This window comes from Bubalus kerabau, chromosome 19 (assembly GCF_029407905.1).
Source record: "Bubalus kerabau isolate K-KA32 ecotype Philippines breed swamp buffalo chromosome 19, PCC_UOA_SB_1v2, whole genome shotgun sequence".
Classification (NCBI taxonomy): domain Eukaryota; kingdom Metazoa; phylum Chordata; class Mammalia; order Artiodactyla; family Bovidae; genus Bubalus; species Bubalus kerabau.
In genome coordinates, this window is record NC_073642.1 from 58918636 (window position 1) to 58946417 (window position 27782).

At 39.9% G+C, this 27782-nt stretch overlaps 1 protein-coding gene across 1 annotated transcript in view; it reads left to right on the top strand.

Moving 5' to 3' along the window:
- Positions 1-27782, top strand: part of UNC79 (unc-79 homolog, NALCN channel complex subunit) — a 280737-nt gene that overhangs the window by 225304 nt on the left and 27651 nt on the right. The window contains exons 39-45 of the mRNA XM_055555941.1: positions 1644-1756; positions 1845-1930; positions 3065-3238; positions 5909-5977; positions 10902-11012; positions 18749-18853; positions 26897-26974. Coding sequence (XP_055411916.1) covers positions 1644-1756; positions 1845-1930; positions 3065-3238; positions 5909-5977; positions 10902-11012; positions 18749-18853; positions 26897-26974 — 736 coding nt within the window. The remainder of the gene's footprint in view (positions 1-1643; positions 1757-1844; positions 1931-3064; positions 3239-5908; positions 5978-10901; positions 11013-18748; positions 18854-26896; positions 26975-27782) is intronic.

Here is a 27782-nt window from a genome sequence, read left to right on the forward strand (position 1 = left end):
CCATTAACTGAGTTTTGAATATCAAGTCATTCTTACATTCTTGGGGTAAATTATTTGGTCATGGTCAATCGTTCTTCTTATGCATGTACAGTTGGATTTAATGTCCATGAAGACTATTGGTTTGTCCTTTTTCTTTTTATTTCTTTTATGTTCCTTCTTGGTTTTTGTTCTGTTTTATTTTGTTTTGTTTGTAATGCTTTATGTGATTTTAGCTTTAGGGCTTTGCTAGCCTCATAAAATAAACTGGGAAGCGTTCCTTTCTCTAATTTTTGAAAGAGTTTGTGAAAACTTGGTGTCATTTCTTCCTGAAGAATGTTTCTGACCTACAAGTTTGAACCAGCATATCAGGGTAGACAGGCAGAAAGAACAATTTAAGTAAGAGGGACTTTTTATGAGTTATCTGTCTGGGCTCTTTGATTTCCTCTTTCTTCCTTTCAGCCACTCAGCCAGAATCACCTCTGGGAATGTCCTTTCTGATACTTTGTGAGATTTTTAATGTTTTAATCTCATTTATTTATTTATTTTTGGTCACACCATACAGCATGTGGGGCTTCCCCAGTGGGTCAGATAGTAAAGAATCTGCCTGTAATGCAGGAGACGGGTTCGATTCTTGGGTCAGGAAGATCCCTTGGAGAAAGAAATGGCTACCCAATCCAGTATTTTTGCCTAGAGAATCCTATGGATGGAGGAACCTGGTGGACTACAGCCCATGGGATCGCAAAGAGTTGGACATGACCGAGGAATTAACATATGCAGCATGTGAAATCATAGTTCCCTGGCCAGGGGTTAAATCCGTGCTCCCTGCGGTGGAAGAGCAGAGTCTTAACTCCTGGACTTTCAGGGAAGTCCCTTTTCTGATACTTTGGTCTAAAGGAAAAGGGTGCATAATCATCTCTTGGCTCCCTGTTTTGACATGCAGAGGTGGTGCAGAGGGTAAAGGGGAAAACTGGATATATCAAAAGATACCTTTTTACAAGTATCAGTTCAGAGGCTCCAAGAAAATGTGTCTGCTCTTCCAATAGGAATGAACATCTCTCTCCCTGCATTCTTCCTTGGAGGTGCTCACTCTCATAGCCAACGCCACTTTATGGGAGAATCTTACTGATAATCCTCATCGTGAATTCTAGTCCTGACTCTGCCACCCTCTGGACTTGTAACCTTTGTTGTTGTTGTTCAGCCACCAAGTCATGTCCAATTCTTTGTGACCCCATGGACTCCAGGCTCCTCTGTCCTCCACTGTCTCCTGGAGTTTGCTCAAATTGGTGTCCACCGAGTCAGTGATGCTAGCTAACCATCTCATCCTCTGCCACCCCCTTCTCCTTTTGCCTTCCATCTTTTCCAGCATCAGGGTCTTTGCAGGTCACCTTTTCTCTCTGGACCTGGGAACCCGCATCTGCACAGTGGGGTGGCTGGAATTAGTCTGAGACCAACTCTGGCATTACCTGGTTCCCTCTTTCTAAAAGAAATCGTTTTGTTAATAGCGATTCCATGTGACTAAAATATTTCATCTCATTAATGCAAGTGACAGTGAGTTATTCCGTAAGAGGCTGGTTGTGCATGTAAATAAATAAGTAAATAAGTATCTGAACTCATGCTCGATGCTCCAAGATTCCTTGTTCTTTTCTCTCCGTGCTCAACCCCAGCATGATGGTCCCCGGCAATGCAGCTGGGGTGGCCAAGCAGTTCCTGCGTTGTATCTTCCATCAGCTGGCTCCCAATGGCATCTTCCCACAGCTGTTCCAGAGCACCATCAAAGGTAATTCATCCACCGGGGAGGCTGACACTACAGACATTGCTAGTTGCTGAAACGTGAACACTGCTAAATCTGACCATTGACTTTCCAGATGGGACTTTTTTACGGACCTTGGCCACATCTCTGATGGACTTCAACGAGCTGAGCTCTATTGCTGCTCTCAGCCAGCTCTTGGAGGTAGGTTTGTCGACACTCTAAGCCCTTGTTGAAATCGCTTCTGAGAAAGAAATTCAAAGTCATTTAATTTAAATATTAAAAATTTAAATGTTAAATTAGATGCAGAATAATTTAATATGTAAAAGCTTACAAGATAAAAATGACCAATGTATAGAAAGTCAGTTGGACACCGCTGTTTAGTGTGGATGTACTTAAAGCTTCTGGACCCCTCCACTAAGGGGTGGATGCCAGCCTCTGAGCACTCACTTTCAGCTTTCAAAATTTGTGGTGGATAAAGCCATGTGCACTACATTATGTGACTTTAGATTCAAATTTCAGCTTCACAGCTTTGTTTGTCTCAGGATCTGGGTTCAAAGTCTGCCTATTTTCTGTATCTCAAGACTTGAAGTCAGTTCTCACCTCCACAGCTTATTCATTGTATCACGTAACTTGGAGTCTGTCTCTCTTCCTCCACTTACTAACTCTTTTAGTTAACTTGGATGGTTGGCAGCTTGCCTTGGGGACTTTGCTGTTCCTATAATGTGTGTGTTAATCACTCAGTCATGTCCGACTCTTTGTGACCCCATGGACTATACTGTCCAAGCTCCTCTGTCCTGGGAACTTTCCAGGCAAGGATACTGGAGTGGGTTGCCATTCCCTTCTCCAGGGGATTTTCCCAGCCCTGGAATTGAATCTGGGTCTCCTGCATTGCAGGCAGATTCTTTACTGTCTGAGCCACCAGGGAAGTTTTTTAAGAGAATGGGTAAGTTTCCTGAAACTCAAATTTGGAGTAAGAGAAACAGCCATGGAGAGTTTGTGTGTGTGTGAATTACTGCTGGTAGAGATACTAGCAAGCATCATTCACTCTGTCTTCTGAACACCCGACCACACCAATTGTACGTCCTGGGAAGATATTTCCAGTTTCCTGCTCATGTTTCACCTTTCCTCACTGAGTCAAAATCACAATTCCCCCTACCCACCAAGTTTCTGTAGATTAGTCCATTTTTCTCTGTACTCCTGCCAGGTACAAAGCTTACACACAACACATGTTTTTAACGTGAGTATATGATTTTTAAAAAACTGATCTTCCCCAAACAGCTGTCTGAATTCCCACACCATTTCAGCAGTTGATTGCCTATGCTTTTGTGTTTTTAGGGTCTAAATAACAAAAAGAATTTACCAGCAGGGGGTGCTATGATACGCTGTTTGGAAAACATTGCCACCTTCATGGAAGCTCTGCCCATGGATGCTCCCAGTAGCCTCTGGACCACGATCAGCAATCAGTTTCAGACATTTTTTGCCAAGCTGCCTTGTGTTTTACCTCTGAAGGTAAGCTGAACCCCGGATTTCATTTCAAATCACTTCCTTACTGTTTGCAGGCCACCTGGTCTAGGCAGATTTAATGTTTTGTAAAGGGCTAGAAGGAATCTTTGTTAGCCACAGGGTAGAAAGTGTTATTGAGATTTTCTCTCCAAATGTTGCAGAATTGACAGTAATATTCAGTCATTCTGACTTAGTGATTTCATGTTTCCAGTTGATGAAAAAATAAAAAGTTCAGGAAGACATTAGTAGATTGTGTTTATCTAGAAAACGTTCTCAAATGGATATTAAATAAATTTGTAAGTAAATAGTTTCATCTGAAAGGAGACCAGACATATAATGTCAAGCTTCAATTTTAGAGAATTATCTAAAATTTTGTGTTTGTGAATAAAGTTCTTGCAAGACCAAGATGATATTTCTGTCTGACGGCTTTACCCTCATCCCCACCCTCACTCCCTACCCAGGGCCATGCCACCCTCCAAGAATACCATACAATTATCTAGCTGGAAATCTGGTAGCCTAAGGAACATTTTCAACATGAGCCCATTCAGTGCAAACACAGAATCGTATAAAACTGGAAGAGACCTATAAACACCATCCTGTTTGATACTCCCATTTTCCAGACGGATAACTGCGAATTCAGAGAGATAGAGGCAGTGAAAAGATCAGAACTCAAGTCTCTGACTAGTGTCCTCTCCACTAGTGGACCCTTAGAGTCATTCTCAGACAAGAGTGATTTGAAGGCATTCAGGTCTCCATAGCAGGGAGAAAAGAGGTGGCTTGTGGTGACCACTATTATGTCTTTGAACCTCATGGGTTCCACAAGCTTTTCGTGGTTTATCCAGATCACAGAATGAAAATATTCAACTCACAACAAACTAAATCACTTGTTGATCTGCCAAGTGAAGTTACATGTTGGCAGCACCGCTTCTGAAATGAGTATTACGTATATGTAACATGTTTTTTTTTTTTTTTTAAATCCAACCATCTCTGATAATACATTTTTCTTAATTGGCTGATTTGGAAAATATGACCTTCAATAATGTCTGTAAGGATGATAATGCAGGGACCCTTAGCTTGGTGTGTTCTGCTTTCTGAGTCTGAAATTACTGTGAAAAGCAGGATTACTGAGATTTTTAGCATCTCTCATGTTCTCTGATCCTTGTCTATCCAGAAATCTGAAGTAGTTGAATAAATCCAGGCAAAATATGTTTATAGCTACTGTACAGATACACTTAGGAATACAAGTGCATGCATTTTAACAAGACCACATGGATCCTCTCTAGGACCAGAGAGCCGGTCAGGGCCATTCATTGCTTAAGAGCCACACACTAGTAGAGAAGGGGTGAGGGGCAGGTATGGCAAATTTGTAAGCCTAATTTATAGCAGTCAGCCCTGTCCAAAAGGACCCTGACTGCAAGGTGAACGAGTAGAGTGCAGTGAGATGAGAAGGAGAATTGAGATTCTTGAGAACTAGAAAGCACATCCTTTCTAACGGGATCAGCTGCTACTGGGTTCCGATCAGTTATTATTTGAGAATGCCTTCCTCGTGTTGCTCATCTCCCCACGTTTTCCAGGATATTTCCTGACTTCCTTCGTAGGTCACGATGGGAACCTGATGAGCAGCTGGTTTTCAGCTCCTGGTCTAAAGTAATGTAAATGTCACATCAACGCCTATGGGTACTGAGAAGATTAAATAGAGCAGTGGTTTTCTTAGAAGGTTCTTGTGAAAGGCTTTCAGAATTTATCTAAAAACTCACTCTGCTGGATTCTATCTGGGCACTTCCTCTGACCATCCTGTTTTATATTTAATTTCTGGGGAAAAGATTAAGCCATTGAGAGACTTTCTATAGTTTGTTCTCATCAATTTAGAGAAGTGGATTTCAAACGTCAGTGTGTATCAGGGTCCCTGACCGACTTGCTAAAAGTCTAATTCCTGGGCCTTATTCTGAGAACTTCCAGTTCAGTAGGGTTGTGACCTGAGGGTTTGCATTCCAACTGGTTTCCAGGTAATACAGATGCTGCTGGTCCACGCATCTCACTTAAAGAACCACTGACTTTGTTTATACTATCTTAAAGAGGTTAATATTCTACACAACTGCAGAGACCTGCTGTTGCGATATCATTAACCATGTTAAATAATATCATTGCTTATTCTTGCTGTAACATTTCCCCCCAATCCAAAAACATATTATTTAAAAAGTACATTTTGATGTGAAATTGTGCCAAAATACAATGCTACTTGATTTGTGAGGCATGGTTTTCGTTTGTAGAAATTTTACTGCTTTCCCCCAGGCTTTTGTTATGTCTTTTACTATCAGAGAAAGGACAGATTAAACATTCTTTATTTGGATTAATAACTCTAATGATTTTAAATTGATCTAAATAGGTTTTTTATTTCAACATGGCCTTTCACAAATTACTTCTTTAGAACTGGGCACATTTAATATCAGTTAATATTATTTAATTGTTTAACTGTTTAATGAATGGCTTAATTAAATTTTTTAAAGCTAAGAATTCTTTTTTTTTTCCCAAACATTAATGTATGACATGGAAACCTGTAAGAAGGCAGATATATTTCAGATGTGTTTCCTAACATAAATTTGCTTGGAGAAAATATATGAAGCAGAAGATGTATTAAGAAGAGTACTGATTTTGTTTTTTTGTATTGGCTCACAGTGTTCTTTAGACTCCAGTTTGAGAATTATGATTTGCCTCTTGAAGATACCCTCTACCAATGCCACAAGGGTATGTATGTTTCAGAAAAACCTAGCTAGTTGGTTATGCAGTTATTGCTTTAATTGCCTTTTATTGGAGTATAGTTGCTTTCCAAGTTCGTGTTAGTTTCTGCTGCACAGCAAAGTGAATCAGCTGCGCATATACGCATATCCCCTCTTTTCTGGATTTCCTTTCCAATTAGGTCACCAAAGCGCATTGAGTCTTGGAGAAGGAAACGGCAGCCCACTCCAGTATTCTTGCCTGAAGAATCCTGTGGATGGAGGAGCCTGGTGGGCTGCTGTCCATAGGGCTGTACAGAGTCGGACACGACTGAGACGACTTAGCATGCATGCATGCATTGGAGAAGGAAATGGCAACCCACTCCAGTATTCTTGCCTGGAGAATCCCAGGGACGGAGGAGCCTGGTGGGCTGCCGCCTATGGGGTCGCACAGAGTCAGACATGACTGAAACGACTTAGCAGCAGCAGCAGCAGCACAATGAGTCCAGTTCCCTGAGCTATGCAGTAGGTTCTCATTAGTTATCTATTTTATACATAGTATCAAAGGTATCAATATCCCAATCTCCCAATTCATCCCCACTCTCCGTTCCCCCTTGGTATTCAGTTGTTTTTTAACCCCACAACCACAGGCATATAATGATACTGAAGAGATAGTTATCACATACTAAATGCTTCACTTTCAACCTTTTGAAAGTGCCTAATATGAAAAAACTCTAATAGATCACAATATCATTGGTCCTCTTAGTCCTGGGCCACGTCCAGCAGTTCATCCCCAGTACCATGATCTAGATGATCCTTCCAAACACAGATCTCTTTGCATGGGTTCCTTGCTTAAAATCCTTGATAGCTTCTCCCTTCTTTTAAGATAATGTCCTGATTCCTTAATGAAGCATGCAAAAAGGTACTTCATTAACTTGCAAGCCCACCTTTCCAGTTTAGTCTTTGGCTAAAGAAGATCAGTCCTGGGTGTTCATTGGAAGGACTGATGTTGAAGCTGAAACTCCAATACTTTGGCCACCTGATGCGAAGAGCTGATTCATTTGAAAAGACCCTGATGCTGGGAAAGATTGAGGGCAGGAGGAGAAGGGGACGACAGAGGATGAGATGGTTGGATGGCATCACCGACTCAATGGACATGGGTTTGGGTGAACTCCAGGAGTTAGTGATGGACAGGGAGGCCTGGCGTGCTGTGGTTCATGGGGTCGCAGAGAGTTGGACACAACTGAGCGACGGAACTGAACTGAACTGAACTTGTCCCATCCGCATGCTTCCTGTGTACTTTACTTTCAGAAGCACTATTATCATCACCATCAAAACAACAACCACTGTTGGTTGAGCACTGACCATATGGCAGACATTGTGCTAATTGTTATACATTTACCATCTTATTTAATTTCATACTTCCTTGCCTTTGCTTAGGCTATTTCCTTTGCCTGAAATGCTTTATACCCTTATTAGAGACTAAACTCCTTCTCATTCTTCAAGATGAGAATTTGAATTCCATCCAATTTTAAAATGGAAAGCTCAGGGCTTCACTTATAGCTCAGTTGGTAAAGAATCCACCTACAGTGCAGGAGACCCTGGTTCAGTTCCTGGGGTGGGAAGATCTGCTAAAGAAGGAATAGGCAACCCACTCCAATATTCGTGGGCTTCCCTTGTGGTTCAGCTGGTAAAGAATCTGCGTGCAATGCAGGAGTCCTGAATTTGATCCCTGAGTTAGGAAGATCCCCTGGAGAAGGGAAAGGCTACCCACTCCGGTTGGCCTGGAGAATTCCATGGACTATACAGTCCATGGGGTTGCAAAAAGTTGGACACAAATGAGCGACTTTTGCTTTCACCAGTTTTAAAAAGGCTCACATTCTCTATAGCAGCTTTGTTAGATCCACACTCTTGTCAGATCCACAGTACCTGATAGAGCTCTCTGTATTAGCAGCTATCCTGTCGTCTCCCCAGTGAGCCTGTGAGCTTTACAAAGTCCAGCACTATGTCTTATTCACTTTTGTATTCCTGGCTACATTTCCAGACTGCATTATATGCAGTAATGCGATAGTTTGTATTGCAATAGATTGTAGTTACTAGAAGTACCAAGTAGTTGCTGCTGCTGCTGCTGCTGCTGCTAAGTCACTTCAGTCCTATCTGACTCTGTGCAACCCCATAGACAGCAGCCCACCAGACTCCCCCGTCCCTGGGATTCTCCAGGCAAGAACACTAGAGTGGGTTGCCATTTCCTTCTCCAATGCATGAAAAGGAAAAGGGAAAGTGAAGTCGCTCAGTTGTGTCCGACTCTTAGCGACCCCATGGACTGCAGCCTACCAGACTCCTCCGTCCATGGGATTTTCCAGGCAAGAGTACTGGAGTGGGTTGCCAGTGTGTACCAAGAAGACACATCCCTTGTAACTTTTTACCTTGACTTTGCTTGCATAGACTCATGGAAAACTGCAAAGATATTATTTAGTCTAGTCTGTTCATTTAGAGATAAGGAAATAGGATCAGAGAAATGAAGTGTCTTGACCAAAGTCACATAGCTGGTTAATGGACGATTTGAGACTTGAATCTAGGTTCTTGATTTCAAGTTTTTTTTGTCTGTGGTACTGTACTGCCCCATTACCAAGCTGCTTTACTAGATAAAAGAGCAAGTTTCTATATAGGTTCAATCCAGGTTTCTTCTTTTGTTTTAACCAATAAGGATGTATTCTGTATCAACACAGACATATTTCTCTCCCCAGTCATCCATTATTAGTGTTTCAAGGCAACAACATTTATACAGAGCAAAGAATACTGAATCAATAGTACTATTTTAAAGAGTGCCTTTAAGATTTTCTGTATGGAAAGTACTACATGGTTCCTTTGGGTAATATAGATAGCAAACATAATTCCTATCCTCAGGGGCAGCTAACATGTAATGAATTCATTTTTGTATCCATAAGGGAAAGGGCCCCAAAATGCACAAAATCTTTGATATGGTCATTCTTTTCCTCAGAATCTATTTTAAAGAAGCAAATGCAAATTTCATGCAAAAATATATTTATTGAGATCTTTTTATATAATAAAATCTGACTTGTGGCCATTAAGATGGATCTATATGAAGAATTAAATAGTATTGGAAATTTCAGATATTACTATCTTAACAAAATGTATTATTATATCTGTGCAAGATTTCAACTGAGTAAACTGGTGTGTAAAGAAGAAGAGAAATATATCAAAATGTTATGATGGGAATATGGAGGACTTATTTCCTTATCTTTACTTTTCTGCAGATCCTACTTTTGCACACTGAGCACGTGTTACTTTTATAATCCAAACAGTTAGGACCACAGAGCTTGAGAATTAGCAGAAATCGCAGCATGAAAGTCCTTTGGAGTCCAGTTAAAATCCTGTCTTCCCTATAGAGCAGTTTTCTCTCTGGAAGATTGCCCCCGAATTTGAGTTTGAATTCCATTCAGTAGCTGTATGGCCTTAGGCAGGTTACTTGCCTACTTAACTGTCTCAGCAGCAGAATGGGGATATTAAAGCTTCAGAGATGTGCAGATCATAACAGTGATGAGAGGCTTACTGTTGCCACGTGCTTTTCATGCATCATCTTCTTTAATTCTCACAGAAATACTGAGATGGAGGTCATTGTTATCCTCATTTTACATGGGAGAAAATAAAGTCTAGAGATGTTAAATCTCATATTCAAAGTCACAGAGAGCTAAAGTTTGCTCTCTGTGTAAAATTCTAGAGTGTGTGTCATAATTATTATAATATATTGTCTCCCCAGGATTTTTTATAAGAATTTTATAAATGATGAGATAAATGATATAAAAGCATCTAACTCTGCCTGATACTTAGTAGGTACTCAGGAAATGTTTCCAAATGACTTAAGAAAGCATATTGATCTATAATTGACTCTTTATGGGTCAGATTCAGAAGGGAAAGTAAAAAATGACAATGCTTTCCTGGTAAACATTGGTAGGAATCTGGGTCCTGATGAGTTTTATTAAGCTAATGGTCCTTTGGTACTTACATGCAAGGGTGGTTTTTGCTGCTTAACTGAGATGACAGATTTCTAGAGGGGTTAGGTCTGATAAGCTAGGGCTTCCCTGACAACTCAGATGGTAAAGAATCTGCCAACAGTGCTGAAGACCGTGGTTCGATCCCTGGGTCAGGAAGAACCCCTGGAGAAGGGAATGGCTACCCACTCCAGTATTCTTGCCTGGAGAATCCCATGAACAGAGGAGCCTGGCGGGCTACAATCCATGGGGTCACAAAGAGTTGGACATAACTGAGCAACTTTCATTTCACTTTGCTTGCTGCTGCTGCTGCTAAGTCGCTTCAGTCGTGTCCGACTCTGTGTGACCCCAGAGATGGAAGCCCACCAGGCTCCCCTGTCCTTGGGATTCTTCAAGGCAAGAACACTGGAGTGGGTTGCCATTTCCTTCTCCAATGAATGAAAGTGAAAAGTTAAAGGGAAGTTGCTCAGTCGTGTCCGACTCCCAGCGACCCCATGGACTACAGCCCACCTGGCTCCTCTGTCCATGGGATTCTCCAGGCAAGAGTACTGGAGTGGGGTGCCATTGCTTAGGTCTGATTAACTCATAAATGCCTAAGGATTCAGAGAAATAGAATGAGAGATCCTCGTACAGACATCAGAGTCTTGATTGCTTGGGGGTAGGTATGAAGATAAGATTAGTGTTAGGTTGGTTTTTAAGTGATGCCACTTGGAAAGATGGATTTTTTTTGAGCAATAAAATGATTAAATCATGTTCTTTGAGCTACTGATTGAAGATTCAGTTCTTGTTAGACCAACCAGTTTGCTATACTAGCCACCTGGCAACAGATTTTAAATTAAAGAATGATCCCCATTACTTAAAGTGTCATTAGACTTTAATTCCTTTTTTTTTTTTCCATAAAACAAGCAGCAATAGATTTTTTTGGCCCTAATCTCATTGCAGAGTTTGTTGGAACCATTTTCAAAACTGCTCAGTTTTGTGATTCAGAATGCCGTCTTCACGTTGGCCTACCTGGTGGAGGTGTGTGGCTTGTGTTACCGAGCTTTCACGAAGGTAAGGTTGCATGTTTGTGTGTGTCGTGGGAAACTGAAAACTTGTAGAAACATATTCTTTCTAATCAGTATCAAATCCCTCTTAGGTGAGTTGCCTCAATATAGCTTAAAATGAATAATTCTACTGAGGTCTGATAAAAATCATTAGAAGGAAACACTTTATACATACAAACATATAACCTGTATGTTAAACATGCAAATTTGGAGAACTGAGGGTCAGATGGCTTACAGGAGAAGAGGTATTTTGAATGAAATGAAGTAATGGTCTAAATGACCTCTGATGTCTTTTTCAAGTTCACCATTCCATGATTAGTGGGCAAGTCATCAGCACATATCAGTTTTATACCCAAAGTAGAAAACTATCAGCTTGTTATTTGTAAAAGCCAGTGGAGAGCTCCTTAATTCTCATCATTTGTCTGTCTCCCCAGTTCTGGGTTCTTGGTCTCTGAGATTGTAATCTCGTCTTTTGTCATCTTGCTTTGATAATGGTTTCTCTATTGCATTATCCTTAGTATCCCCTGCCCCACTACTGAGGAAGTGGAAAAGTACTGCTTGCCCAATGCATATAGCAGCCTTGTTGGTGCTGGAAAAGCAGAGGGCAGGGCAAATAGAGAGCATGTCTGTCCTTAGAACAAAGTGTCAATGTTACTTCTCTGACTTCCAAATTATCCATTTATTTTCAGTGGGGTTTCTGTGTCTGCTGTGCCCTCTTAAACATTCAGAATACTCCTTTATTCATGTCCACTTCTACAGGCCCTTTATTTTCTCATAAAAATCTAATTTTATATCAAGATTTCATTCTATTTAAAATACTCGTCTCCTTTCTTACCATGTGTGTCCATTCCGCCATGTTAAGTGTTTTGTGATAATCTTCTGTTTAATCTTTCTGACTGTAAACTATTTATTACTCTGCCTGGAGCAATATGTTTTCTAACTACCGAAATAATCAGTATTTTTTTCTTCTTTCAAATTCTTCCAGAAAAATAGCTTCTTTTTCTTTTTTTTTCACTTAAGAAAATAGATCTGTAAGACAGCACCAAATACAGTGAAAAGATATTCTATATTTAGAAGTCACTTTATTTCTTAATTTTCTTTATGTTTGATTTGTTTAAATTACATATATATATTTAGAGGAAGAACCATAATGAGTTTGTACTTTCTACGTTGTGTACTATAAGTACTGATTAGAGCAGACCTTCCACTATTTTGAATTCAAGATATTCTTGGTTTTGAATATTCATTTTGCATTTTATCCTCTCAAAATCTGTCATAACTTCACTGGCCAGTCATCTATCCTTCCTTATTCTGCAACTCAAATGACTGTTAGTTATAGAAAGCTTTCATCTAGGGTGTTCCCACCTTTTTCATAGATAATGAGAAGCTATAAGAAATAGTTAAAGAAATAGCAGTATCTAATTGAGTCTTTTCCCTTATTTAATCAAAAGAAAAGGGATGGAAAGGTAAGCACTTTGGAGACTTTTCTATTAGGCATTCAGGCAGTCTTAATAACTTGACAGCTGTCCCACTTAAAATTCTGGAAGTGCTGGATGAAATGTAATAAACATGATTTTAAATATATAGCTAATTTTATCAGCATGAAAGGGGCAAAAATGAAGAGGGAATTGAGAACCAGGGTGATAAGTATATAAACTGATATTGTAGTAGTCCTGGGTTGGGGAAATTGAGTCTTGGTAAACTTGGTGGCTTGAGTCTTTTGTTTTTAATTGAAGTATAGTTGATGTTGGGCTTCCCTGGTGACTCAGCAGTAAATAATCTGCCTGTCAATGCAAGAGACTTGGGTTTGATCCCTGGGTGAGGAAGATCCTCTGGAGAAGAAAACAGCAAACCACTCCAGTACTCTTGCCTGAGAAATCCCATGGACAGAGGAGCCTGGCAGGCTGCAGTCCATGGGATTGCAAAGAGTTGGGTACAACTTGGCAACTAAACAATAGCGTAGTTGATATACAATATTATATGAATTACAAGTATATGGAGAAGGCAATGGCACCCCACTCCAGTACTCTTGCCTGGAAAATCCCATGGACAGAGGAGCCTGGACTGCAGTCCATGGGGTCGCTAAGAGTCAGACACGACTGAGCGACTTCACTTTCACTTTTCACTTTCATGCATTGGAGAAGGAAATGGCAGCCCACTCCAGTGTTCTTGCCTGGAGAATCCCAGGGACGGAGGAGCCTGGTGGGCTACTGTCTATGGGGTTGCACAGAGTCAGACATGACTGAAGTGACTTAGCAGCAGCAATATAGTGATTTATAATTTATAAGGGTTATATTCCATATATATAGTTATTATTTAAAAAATTGGCTATATTCCCTCTGTTGTACAATATGTCCCTCTAGCTTATTTTGCACTTAATAGCTTGTACCTCTTAGTTCCCTGCCCTCTTCCCTCTCTCCACTGGTAACCATTGGTTTGTTCTCTATATATGTGAATCTGTTTCTTTTTTATTATATTCTTTAGTGGCTTGAATTTTAAAGCCCACACAGAGAAAGTAAATTGCGTCTTGGGGCTATCCTAGGTTGGGAGTTAGAGCTGAGTTGTCCTCAGCAGAAAGTCAAAACCCATGAAAGGTTATATGTTTGATAAAAGACATATATCTTTTGGAAAGAATGTATTCTTATATGGAGGTGATGAAGAATGGGATCTGTTTGAGCCTGAGAACTGAAACATCTATAGTTTCCTTTGAGAATGAGTAAACATGAGCCTATTTTTGAATATGTTTAGAGTTTGAATTTGTAATACCTACATGTCCTATGAACTCCCAAACTGGAAAGTCAAATAAATTGGTGCTGGGCACATAATAGCATTGGAGTGTCTGGCAGAAGCAGCTCAGAATCAATCCTCAAACCTCTCTGGAGGGATGTGCCTTCAACCTAGGCCCAGTAGGATTCTTATAATTAAAATCCTGATGAACATGAGATCACAATCTAAAATTACAAAATACATGAAGAAATAATTCACAATGAGATACTTTAGTATAGTTAATAAAAAGCAAGATTATTCCCCTTAAGAACTTCCATATTAGAACTATATAATAAAGAAAATAAAAACATACGCTTTTTTTTTCCTAATGAGAAAATATTTATTATCTTCTTTTTAAAAATATTTTCTCATTAGGAAAATAAAAGCTATCTGGTTCTTTATTCTTAAGTAATTAGATATTTTCTCATGTTTGCAGTCCATCCTTTATATGCTTATCATTCAGCATGTTTTAATTGGCTATACTTCATCACTTTTTTAGACAAGGAAGCTAAACCTTAAAAAGGAAACGTAACTTTCCCTCATAAACATGGGTAGTAAAGTGATGGAGTTACTTTTCAAACCCAGTCAGTGGGTCTTTTTTCTAAAACTTCTTATTTTGTATTGAGGTATAGCCAATTAACAATGTTGTAATAGTTTCAGGTTAGCAGCAAAGGGCTTCAGCCATACCTATACATGTATCCATTCTCCCCCAAGCTCTCCTCCCATCCTAACATTGAGCAGAGTTCCTGTGCTATACAGCAGGTCCTTGTTGGTTACTCATTCAAAATATGCAGCGTGTACATGTCCATCCCGAACCCTAACTATCCTTCCCCCAGCAACTGTAAATTTGTTCTCTAAGTCTGTGAGTCTGTTTCTGTTTTGTAAGAACCAGATAGATTGGAACAAAGTAATTATTCTAGAAATGAAATAGTCATTGACATTAAAAAACAAAAACAAAAGAAAAAAAAGGCTCAGTGGACAGGTTAGAGAGCAAATTAGACTTAACCAAAAAGGGATTTGGTGGAATGGAAAATAGATCTGAAGAAATTATATAGCATGCAGCAAAGAGAGATATGGAGAAGGGAATGGCAACCCACTCCAGTACTCTTACCTGGAGAATCTCCAGGGACAGTGGAGCCTGGTGGGCTACAGTCTATGGGGTTGCAAAGACTCGTACATGACTGTGCAACTAACACTTTTGGCTTCACAAGTGGTTCAGACAGTCAGGAATCTCCTGCAAGGCAGGAGACCTAGGTTCCATCCCTGAGTCGGGAAGATCCCCTGAAGAAGGGCATGGCAACCCACTCCAGTATTCTTGCTTGGAGAATCCCATGGCAGGCTACAGTCCATGGAGTCACAGAGTTGGACACAACTGAGCTACTAATACTTATCTATACTTTTATATCAAGAGAGATAGAGAGCTGAAGAATATAAAGGGACAATCTAGCTAGTACATTTGAAATCTTGGAAAATAAGGAAAACTTTCTAGAAAATTGTAATATATAACAATAAAAAAAAGATAGCTAGACTTACATAATGGAAAAATTGCTTTGGTGGTTGAAAACCATTCCATTTAAAAAAAATATTTATTTATGTATTTGGTTGTGCTGGGTCTTAGTTGTGGCACATGGGATTTTTAGTTGTGGCATATGGGATCTCGTTCCCTGACCAGGGATCAAACCCAGCTCCCCTGTACTGGAACACAGTGTCTTAACCACTGGACCACCAGGGAAGTCCCAAACCATTCCAATTTTAAAGACAACTTCTATTAAACATTTGAGATTGAGCTCTACTTTATGCAAAGGAAAAGGGGAACAATTCCCAACATATTTTATGAGGCCAGTAGAACCTCAGTACCAATCAGACAAGGGCAATAGGAGAAAGGAAAATTATAGGCCAGTTATACTTCAAAGATGCAAAAATTCTGAATGAATAATCCCAAATTAATGCATTAAGAATAAAGCCTCACATTCAGCCACAAAAAAGAATGAAATTTTGCCATTTGCGGCAACATGGATGGACTTGGAGGGCATTATGTTAAGTAAAGAAAGTCAGACAGAGAAAGACAAAGACTGGACAGTATCACTTATATGTGGAATCTAAAAATATAACAAAAAAGAAGCAGACTCACAGATACAGAGAACAAACTAGGGTTATAGTTGGGAGAAGAAAGTGAGGAGGGACTACATAGTGGTAGGGGATAAAAAGACAAACTATTATGTATAAAATAAACTATAAGGATATATTATTGCACAACATGGGGAATATGTGAAATATTTTATGATAACTATAAATGGAGTGAAAGTGTTAATTGCTCAGTTGTATCCGACTCTTTGTGACCCCATGGACTGTAGACCACCCACCAGGCATCTCCATCCGTGGAATTCTCCAGGCAAGAATACTGGAGTGGGTAGCCATTCCCTTCTCCAAGGGATCTTCCCGATCCAGGGATCAAACTCGTGCCTCCTGCATTGCAGATGGATTCTTTACCATGTGAGCCACCAGGGAAGCCCATAAATGGAAATGGCTACCGACTCCAGTATTCTTGCCTGGAGGATTCCATGGACAGAGGAGCCTGGTGGGCTATAGTCCATAGGATTGCAAAGAGTCAGATACGACTGAAGTGACTTAGAAGCAGCAGAAGGAGATAGAAAAGAAGCATTCTATATAATTCAGCATCCGTTTATGATAAATCTTGTCAAACTAGGAGCAGAAGGGAACTTCCTTAACTTATAATGGGTGTCTGCCAGAAACCTCTAGGAAATATTATACTTACGGTAAAATGCCAACAGTAGTCCCTTTAAAGTCACAAGTAAGACAAGAGTGACCATTATCATGGCTTCTCTTTGTTATGGTACTGGAGGTCCTTCAGTAAGACAGGAGGAATAAATCAAAGTATAAGGATTAGGAAGAAAAAAGTTTTAACTTTTCATAGACGATGTGATTACAAATGAACTGAAGAGAGCTTATCTATAGACACCTTTTTATAGCTTTTATAAGAGAGTTCAGCAAGGATGCTGGATACAAATGAATACTCAGAAATCATCTACCTTTAATATTCAGCTATCAATACAAATGATTATGATATACTTTAAAATATCATTTATTGTGGCAACAAAGATTAAATCTAACCAAAATATGCAAGAACTTTTTGGAGGTAACCAGAACATTTTATTAGCACTAGATAAATGGAAACAGATCTCATGTTCATGAATGAGGACCCAGCATTAGAAAGACTACTAATTCTCACAAAATAACCTATAAATTTAGTGTAATTCCAATACAAATCCTTGACTTTCCCTCCTGTTCAGGAGGGACTAGATAATTTGAATCTATCCTCCCACTTAATCTTAAAAGTTTCTTTAAAATATTTTCTGAAAACTTTTAAAAGTCATCAAAATACTAGCCAGACATAGAAGAATTACTAAGCGAAGGTCTGAGAGAACACAGAAATGCGGAGATGTAAGCCTGGCACTGAAGACCTTTTTTGCCCTGGGAGTGTTTGCCTATCTGAAGGATGTGACAATTCTGAAAGATCCAGGAGGCAAAGAGAAAAAGTCAGAATCTAGGAACTTCCAAGATTGGGGACTCCGTCTGATTCTGCACTGCCCTTACCTTTTCATTAGGACCACAAAATAAAGACAATCTAGAAGTAAGCTTGTCCTCACATGGACATAGATCCATGTCAAGACCTTTGGTGGCCCAAGATAAAATATTTCAAGGCTTGTTATGTGTATTAAGGTAATACCCTGGACCGCGAGTGCCTCCAGTACCTGGTGAAAAACAAACAGAAAGCTTTTTGGAGGAAGATAGCATTCAAGGCCTCAAATTATTTCTAAAAATAATTTTAAAATAAAGCATGCAACATGCAAAGGTAACCAGACAAATGAGGGGGCAGGACACCATAAATGAGAATGAGTAGAAAGAAAAGACAGTGGAATCAGACCACAGGGTCTCCAGTAAGTTGGCGATGATCAGGAAAGGACACATGGGGGACTTTTAAGGTGCTTGTGATGTGCTGTTGACCTGGGCGATGATTTCATTTGTGTTCAATCTGTACTAATCCATCTGTTAGCTTATATGTTATGTACTTTTCCACGTGTGCTATATTTGACAATTTTTAAAGGCTTACAAAATGGAAGATATTCTATTGTTCCATTATTGAGGACAGATCAATGAATTTTGGTGTGTTCATACAATAAAATATCATTAAGCGATTTAGTTAAAAGAATGAGAATTATGTGTATCAATAGGGACTAATTTCAAAAGTGTAATGTGGTAGAAAAATTGTAAGTTTCGGAAAGATACACACTGTAGGAAATTAAAAAACATGCAAAAATAATATTAAATATTACAATGGTGGCATACATATGTAGTAAAGGTGTTAAAATATACAAGAAATAATAAGCACCAGATACAAAATAGTGGCTATTTCAAGGAGGGAGAAAGAAAAGAGAGACCTGTGTAATAGTAGCTTGAACTATTTCTGTGATGCTTGACTTATGATTAAAAATGTTAAAAGATGGCTAATAGGTACAAGATATGTTCCATCTATTTTTCTGTATGCTTAAAATGGTCCACTTAAAAAGTAAGTTTCTTTAGAGAGGATATGAGACCCTTTCAACAGTGTTAAATGTTTCTAAATTATTTTCTATTGAAAAAATTCTTCTAGATTTTTTAGTTTCTACATTCTTGGACATATCCTCTACGAGTAAGAATCAAATCCTATAGTTTCAGTATTTAAGAGATAGCCAATCTTTTTCTTATCCATTAAATTATGTGTTCTCAGTGCTTCACTAAACTCATTACAAACACAAAAATGCCTTTTTTCATTTTATTTCTTCAGGACAGTTCATTATGCATTTTTAAGCAGTGTTTTTTATTTCTGATCTGTGAATCTTTTGGAAGCTCTTTTGACAGAGATCTCTTTTAATTGAATTTTCAGAAGTCACTTACCTTCTTTTTTGTTTTATTTAGGAGCGGGATAAATTCTACTTGTCTCGTAGTGTTGTTCTAGAACTCCTACAGGCCCTGAAGCTCAAGTCTCCTTTACCAGATACAAACCTCCTTCTGCTTGTCCAGGTAGGCTTATGCCTCATTTATAACACTTTGCATGAAATTCACTCAACGTTTAGAAAATTTAAGGAAGGTAGGGGGAATATGCATAAATTAAATGTCTCTGCCCAGAAATGAGAAATACCTTATATTAGCCATGATCTATCTATTACTATGTACTTGGCACTTCCACTGGCTAACCAAAGACCCCCAAAAAGGGTATTTATTTTGTTTCTATTGTGAAACTAGTTCTGTGAGAGACATAAGAAGAAGAATGAAACAATAATCTGTCCTCAAGAAATTTATAGTCCAGGAGGTTGGAGGGATAGACCATTAATGGCTACTAGAGTTGAGGTGGGTCTAATGAAGCCAAAAATTCGAGAAGAGGCTAAGATCTGATTGCAGTGTAATATGAGTATGGGTGGGTTGCCAAATCTCTGAAGCAGAAGGGAAAGTGAGGGTGGGCCAAGCAAGATGTGGGCAAATGGCAGGACAGACTGAGTTCAACCAAGAAGGGAGGTGGATGTGAAGAACCAACACCCACAGGAACACTGAGGCAGGTTGTGGGGGGAGCTTGAACACATACCAGGCAGGCTTGAGAGAACTTGCAAAGATGCATGCTTTTGGTTGAGGGGCTCCAGCTCTTATCCTTGGCATCCTTAGCTCAACGTCTTGGGTGAGACTATGATTAGTGCCATGAGTGAGAAAGAGAGGGAGGTAGATAAAGTCCGAGGGGAAGTTGGAGCAGGAGGCATCCTGTCTTGCTTTGTGTGAAATTAAGGAAGACTTCGTGAAGAAAGTAGCATTTGGCAGTTGAACTGGGTCACAAAGGACTGGTGGGTGCAGGCAAAACTCTTGGCCTGGGTTGGAGTTCAAAACCAGGGGCTGACTGTCTTCAAGCAATAAAGAGAGGCTTCAGCAGAAAGATGGTATAAATTTAGGAATAACCACATAAGGATGGGATTGAGAAACAGGCTGGCCAGGCCAGGGGTGTCAGTCCATGATCTGTCCCAGGTAACCTGTCTCTTACCCCAAAGGTTCAGGCTAGTTAAGGTTCAGGCTCGTTGAGCTACAGCTGGGGTCAGGGTCATGTTCAGACTGCCTTTGTGCAAAGTCCCCAGGAACTGGGTCAAAGCTGTTTCAGTTCTCACTGCTGGGCATTGTCACCAGCCCCTGAGTCTGAACCTACAAGGTTGAGGTTAAATGACTGAAGGAAAATAGGAGCTTGATATCAAGGAACTGGACAGATTTCCATGAATCTTAGGTACCTTGGGTGCAATTTAGAAAGATGAGAGAAAAGGGAATATTAATGGAGCACCTATTATGTGCCAGACAATATGCTGGGGCTTTATATACCCCCCTCACTTAATCCTTACAACCATGTGAGGAATTGGTTTTGTATCACAGATGAGGAGACTGAAGCTCAGAGATCACACAAGATCACCCATCACCCAGCTGGCATAAATAGCATTAACATCTGACCACAGGGTCTAATCAGCAATTAATAATCCAGTAGTCACATATGGATGTGAGAGTTGGACCATAAAGAAGGCTGAGCACCGAAGAATTAATGCTTTCAAACTGTGGTGCTGGAGAAGACTCTTGAGAGTCCCTTGGACAGCAAGGAGATCAAACCAGTCAATCCTAGAGGAAGTCAATGCTGAATATTCATTGGAAGGAGTGATGCTGAAGCTGAAGCTGAAATAACTTTGGCCACCTGATGCTAATCGCTAATTCGTTGGAAAAGACCTTGATGCTGGGAAAAATTGAAGCCAGGAGAAAAGGGAGACAGAGGATGAGATGGTTGGATGGCATCACCAACACAATGGACACGAGTTTGAGCAAACTCTGGGAGATAGTGAAGGACAGGGAAGCCTGACCTGCTGCAGTCCATGGGGTCACAAAGAGTTCAACATGACTTAGCGACTGAACAAAAATGACAGCAGGGTCTAATCAGTGTAGAGCCCAGCCTAGTTAGGCTCTGTCCATCCCCTGCCTGGATTACCATAATGGCGCTTAGCTTTTTGCACTGTCTTCACTTCTCTCTACATCAATCCAGTCTTCTAACCTATGGCTGCCTAGAGGAATTTTGCTAAAGCTCTGCTTTTCATCAGATCACTCTGTGCATGGAAAACCTCCAGTGACCCTGAAGTACCTGAATCATCAAGGTCTTCCATCATCTGGCCATATTTGATTATTCAGCAGTATTTCCCATTACAAATGCTTATTGACCATCTGTCTTAGGCTAGGTTCTGGGGATATAGAGATAGAAAGGCATAGGCACTATCCAGATAACATACTAACCAGTACAAAGTCTGTACAGTATATGAACTACTGCAGGGGAGGGAGCGGCCAGCTCAGAGTGGGAGGTGGAGGAAGGCTCATTAAGCCGTTATGAGCCCTGATCTGGCCCAGGGGCTGGAAAAACAGAGATGAATAAGTCATGGCCTCTTCTGGGAGTTTCCTGTCTGATAGGTGAAGCTGACATCTAAATAAAAACTCTTAAGCAGTTGTGTGTACTGAGTAAGGAAGTGGTGTAGGAAAGGGACTGTGTGTTTCTGAAGGATATGCAGAAGTTTGGGGGTTTACCTGGGAGAAGAGGAGGAACACCCTTGTCATTAACCATTTAATATCCACTAACTGCTCCCTCCCCACCCCCCACCTCATTCTACTAATCCTTGGGACAAAAAGTGAGTTTTTCTCAAAGGTTCGAAATTTAATAAAAAAGTGGGTGTTCTTTCAGTGAAAAAGGGTCTTTAAAGAGCTTTCCCAGGCACTATGATGCTTTCAGAGAAAGGTGATGGCTGGAAAGTGACAGCCGTGGATGCTGGTATGACATGGTTGGAGAGAAATGGCTCCATTGTACCAAGATGTTGGACAGCCCAAGAGGAGACAGAAGCTGCGCTCAACCAGGAAATATGTGTTTCCCCAAGGAAAGACAGGCCTGAGTCTCTTCCAGTGGGTTGTCATTGACAAGTCCTGCCTACTCCCTCATCGACAGCAACACCACTTTTGAGTATAAGCAACTTGGATGCAAACTGACCACAAAGGTTAATAGGATCAACACTGGTTTGGAGGAGAGGGCAGGGGAACTAGGCTTAGTGAAAGAGCCCATGAGAGATTTAGGGCCAGCAGGGTGACAGTGTCTGGAAGTTACTTGCTTCTGATTGTGTTGAGGTTGGGGACCTGCCCCCTTAAAGCAGCCTTGGTTCCCAGGCCCTGGAGGTGAGATCCTGTGGGCGTCAGAGGCTGTTCTCCTGAGTGCTCTCAGTTTTAAGCAGCACAGATCTGTGTGGCTGCTCTTGGGTGCTGGCACCTCACTCTGTGACTGTGGCTGGGGACTGGGCTTTCTGAGAAGTATGTTAGCTGGCCATAATAAGCACTTGCCACAAGATAGCAAAAGAAGACTGACAGTCTAAATTGCTCAGTACTTAAGGAAACCATGAAAACACTGATTATTGCATCACAGCTAGGGGAATAAATAACAAAAAACAAATTATCTTTAGGAAGAAAGAAGGCAAGAAAAGTAAACTCTTCTGTGTCTTTTGGATTCTCTCATGCCATTTCAAATGTGTACATTTTCGTCTTTAAAAACAAATACATATTTGTCATTGAGTCATTATGTTAAATTTCAAAAATAAAATTGTAAAATTATTTAGATCAAAGAGATATCTGGGGGGATATTTTGATATCACACCCATGAGAAACAGCCTTGTGAATAATATGTCAGCTTTCTCCACCAAAAAGTATTAAACACCATGTCATTTTGAAGTAATATATCCTTGTTATATAAACTCTCAGAATGAAAACCATTTTAATTACTGAGAGAAATAAAAGTGAGGCATACCTTAAGCAAGAAAAAACAGAAATAATTCCCTTTCTCCCCTGTGGTTCCTGGCTAAATCATAGAGAAAAGGCCTCCATGGGGCCACTCATGAAATGAGGGAGAAGCATCTTTTGTCTCTCTACAGGAAATGGTGCACCTTTCTGTAGGGTTTCCCTGTTCCTTTTTCTCTTGCCCTTGTCAGATGTTCAAGTAGATAGCAGAGGTGACAGCCTGTTCTCTGGTGCTGCTGCTGCTGCTGCTAAGTCGCGTCAATCGTGTCCAACTCTGTGCGACCCCATAGACAGCAGCCCACTAGGCTCCCCCATCCCTGGGATTCTCCAGGCAAGAACACTGGAGAGGGTTGCCATTTCCTTCTCCAATGCATGAAAGTGAAAAGTGAAAGTGAAGTCGCTCAGTTGTGTCCGACTCTGCGCGACCCCATGGACTACAGCCCCCTAGGCTCCTCCGTCTGTGGGATTTTCCAGGCAAGAGGACTGGAGTGGGGTGCCATTGTTCTCTGGTAGCTTCTCTTAAACCAGAGACTTCAGCATGGAGGCAGAGAGCTTTCCCCTTTTCTGATGGGCAATGTCAGTTCCTGGCACCTGGAAGATCAGATTCACGGTACAGACAGAAAATGTGTCTGGGGCAGACGGTCTTTTTCTTCTTGGATATCATGACCAGCATCTCAGTGCACTTGAGGTGACTTTGTTTAACTGAAAATGCAACTTGGAAAAAGAAAAGAAAGTAACAGTTGGAAGGAAAAAGTCCTCTAGTGGGAAGGGGGAAGGGGAGGAATACATTAGAAGTTTAGGATTGACATGTACATACTGCTAAATTTAAAATAGATAACCAACAAGGACCTACTGTATAACACAGGAAACTCCACTCAATATTCTGTAGTAACCTAAACAGGAAAAGAATTGGAAAAAGAATAGATAGAAAGTCACTTTGCTGTACACCTGAAACTAACATAAGATTGTTAATCCACTGTACTTCAATATAAATTTTTTATAAAAAGAATGATAAAGTCTTAAAGGTAAAGAAAAAGTCCCTTGGTGATCCATAATGAGTGGCCTGTGTCCCATTAGTGAGAAGATTCAGTTGGTCAAACCTTGAATTTATCATTCATTCTTTAACCCCACAGGGAACCTCTGGGATAGTCCCTCTACTGCTCCTCTGATTAATAATTTAGTCGATAGATGGGTTCACAGAGAGGGGGCTGTTTATAATTCTTTTCATGGGTAAACCATACTTCTGTTACTTACCAAACACTCTAGCAGTAAGAGTGTCCCTTTAAAGGATAGTGGAACACTTGCCCAAGGGATGCAAAGTTATTCAAGTTCTAAACATTTCAAGGCAGAGACAGGTACCAATCTCGTTTTCGATTTCTAGAACTTCTTCCTAGAAGCCTGACACCTTGGGAAATCTCCCAGCCTGCTATATTATGTTTGCTCAGCCATCACTTCCGTTATTTATTTTAACTTGCATATAAAATTGTGCATATTCAGTCGCTTCAGTTGTGTCCAAGTTTTTGCAACCCCATGGGCCGTAGCCCACCAGGATCCTGTCTGTGGGATTTTCTCAGCAAGAATACTGGATTCTTAACTGCTGAGCCACCTGCAATGCAGAAGACACAGGAGACGCAGGTTGGATCTCTGGGTTGGGAAGATCCCCCCTGGAGGAGGAAATGGCAACCCACTCCACTATTCTTGCCAGGAAAATCCCATGGACTATGGTCCAAAGGCTCACAGAGGTGGATCCCTGGATTGGGAAGATCCCCTGCAGAAGGGAATGGCTACCCACTCCAATAGAATTGCCCGAGAATCCCACGGACAGAGGAGCCTGGCAGGCTACAGTCCATGGGGCCACACGACTCAGCAACTGTCACTTTCACTTAAATATTCAAGTGGATATTTTTTTGAAAGGAAAAAGAATCATGGAGACAGGAAAGAATTCTCCAAACAATCTTCTATTGCTGAACATCAGGGCAGTGTTCTCCTTTTACACTTTGTCCAGATGCCCTGTATTGTTTTAATTCAGGTCTGTTGATGTTTTTGCTTCCACTTAGAACATTCTCTCTTCTGATGGTGTGCTATAGAAATTTTACATGGAATAAGATGTTATTATTGTTCTCAAGATGGATATGAGTTTTCATAATAGAGTAACTCATTGAAAGCCACCATAAAATCTATATATGCTCAAATCGAAAAGAATTTTCTCAGTTCTTGTTATGTGTCAAGAGTAGACATTCTGCTGACGTGCATGGAACACTCCCACAATGTGGGGCATACCTGCATATTCAAGCTGTGAGAAACCATGTGGATGAAAGATTTTCTTTTAAAGATAGCTTAGTTGTGGGCTGGAGGACAAAGAAACAGCAGAGGTATGGTTGTTTTTAATCCCCAGTTACTACTTGCGTGGGGTTATTAGTATTAGTTGAATTAGTAATAATCTGATCACTCTCTGGGGTGAGAGGTGGAGATACTATTTTGAGGATCATTTTGATAATGATTTTAGTAATTACACTTAATGGGTATTGTGGGGTTTTTTTGTATTCTTTTGTATTCATTCAGGAGTGCATTTTTCAGTGGCATATTTCTGTCTTAAAGGATAGAATTCTTCCTTCTATAGCCATCATCCTTTTCGCCTCTAATTTAAGTTACATCTTTATATTTTGAACCACTCTCCAAAATCATAATGGAGTTCTTCAGTTGTCAGCTATATAAAATGAAGATGGAACATTTATTAAGATTTTAGTTGTACATCTTATGTAAAATTACACTGGATGAAAAGGCATTCATAAAAAATAATAGATGATTTTCAAGGCTTATATACTTTTATGCCTTTTAATACCCCAGACTCTCTGAGACACCTCTGTAATTTTAGAATTCTTTTTTTTTTTTTAATTAATCCTGACTTCTAAAATTAGCTATTAGCTCTCACAGATCAGATATTTGAATTTGGCCTCAAATATTTTAAAAATTAATTTTTACTGGAGTCTAGTTGCTTTACAGTGTCATATTAGTTTCTACTGTATAGCAAAATGAGTCAGACGTATGTACACATATATCCCCTCCCTTTTGGACTTCCTTTCCATTCAGGTCACCACAGTGCAATAAGTAGATTTCACTGTGCTATACGTAGATTCTCAATAATTATCTGTTTTATACATAATATGAATAGTGTATACGTGTCAATCCCAATCTCCAGATTCCTCCCACCACCTCTCTTTTCAACAGAGGATGAGATGTTTGAATGGCATCACTGACTCAATGGATGTGACTTTTAACAAACTCCGGGAGACGGTGAAGGACAGGGAAACCTGGTGTGCTGCAGTCCATGAGGTTGCAGAGTCGGACACAACTGAGCAGCTGAACAACAACAAAACCGTTAATAAATAGTTGGGCATTGCATTCACTGGGGAAACACCTGTAAAAATCTGTAATGAAGTATATTAAATTGTAATTTGGCAAATCCATCCTCGCCATGAACTTGAGTCATCCCTGATTAACCATTTCATTTCACTAACTCTGTTTTTTAAGAACTAATTTATTTATTGCTGAGCCCCTCCGAGGTGTCAGTCAGGGAGCTAATGCCAGAGGTGAAGTGCGTCCAGTCTGTGGTCTCAAAGAGCTTGTAACCGGTTGAAAAATAGACGTGTAGATCATTGCAACCTGAGGTGACGACTGTGGCCGTGGGAATGTGTGAAAGTTTTATGTGGAGGACAGAGCAGAAGTCAGGGGTCATTATCAGCACAGAGGGCAGGTGTGAAGAAAGTGGGACGAGAAAGACCAGATACTGAGGGATCTCGGAGGGCAATAACAGGTACGATATTCACTCTGAGGTTGATTGTTTTTCTGTTTTTATCGTGATATGACATAATGATAGAAGTCTGGAAAATCCACGAAAGTTCAGGAACTGTCAAAAAGTGCCAAAGAATAAATAACATGACTTCAGGGTAAATCTGACTATATTGATATCTTTCCTTCCTTCCTTGACTGAATGTGTACCATTTCAGTGTTACACTACTGTCTGGGTAAAATGAGAATCTCTGTGTTAATCCCAGTACCATGATTCTGAATTTCTGGTAGGCGTGAACTTTCATGACTAGCAAGTCCCATATATCCAGAGCAGATTGTCACTAAAGTAAAAACTAGTGAATCTAAGCCAAGTTAATAAAATTACAAATTACTATTACAGTCCAAGTGCTCTTAAAAATAATTATCCTTTCAATTTCTTATTAGTTTATTTGTGCAGATGCTGGAACCAAACTAGCTGAGTCAACAATCCTGAGCAAGCAGATGATCGCCTCTGTACCTGGAGTAAGTCCTGAATGAATTAATTATGTACATTTTCTATTTCTTTTCATTTCCTAATTTGGCAAAGAGGCATTTTTGGCCTGTGTCCTGGTTCTCTTTTGATGGAACAAACAATGTAAAAATTGAAAACATCAGCATCTTGTTTAAAAGAGCCCTGGTGAAAATTTAAATTAATCTCTGCCCCTGGAAATTTTTAATTCTAGGAAACAGGAATAAAAATTGAAGCATCCAGTTAAGGAACGAAATTATCAGACATACAAAATAGATTTAAAGTTCAGTTTTTCCCAAGTCAATTTTCTTATATTCGCTCCTGTTAGCCAATTTGATTTAACTACTGCCAGAAAGAAATAAGCGTTGTAATACCTTGTTTTCCTTTATTATATTTCCTCTGAAAATTTAAAAAACTTCTGTTATCATTAACTAGTGAACTATTTGGTGAAATATGTTAAGATTCTCATAGATGGGACTGGATATCAGAAACCACAATAACTTATTAAAACAAGGTTATTTCAACAAACTGAGAAACTGCAGAGATTTAAATTGTTAGTGGAAAAAAGTCATTTAAATTTGCAACAAAAAAATTTTAATAAGATAAATGGTCACATAATCTGCCCTAAAATAAGAACTCTATCATTTTAGGAAAATGTCCCATGTTTTGATCTACTTCAGTATCATAATTTGCTTATTCCCATATTGTTAGATATTTATATATTGGATTGGCCAAAAAGTTCATTTGAGTTTTTCTGTAAGATGTTATGGAAACACCTGAATAAACTTTTTGGCCAACCCAATACTTTCTAGTTCTTTGCTA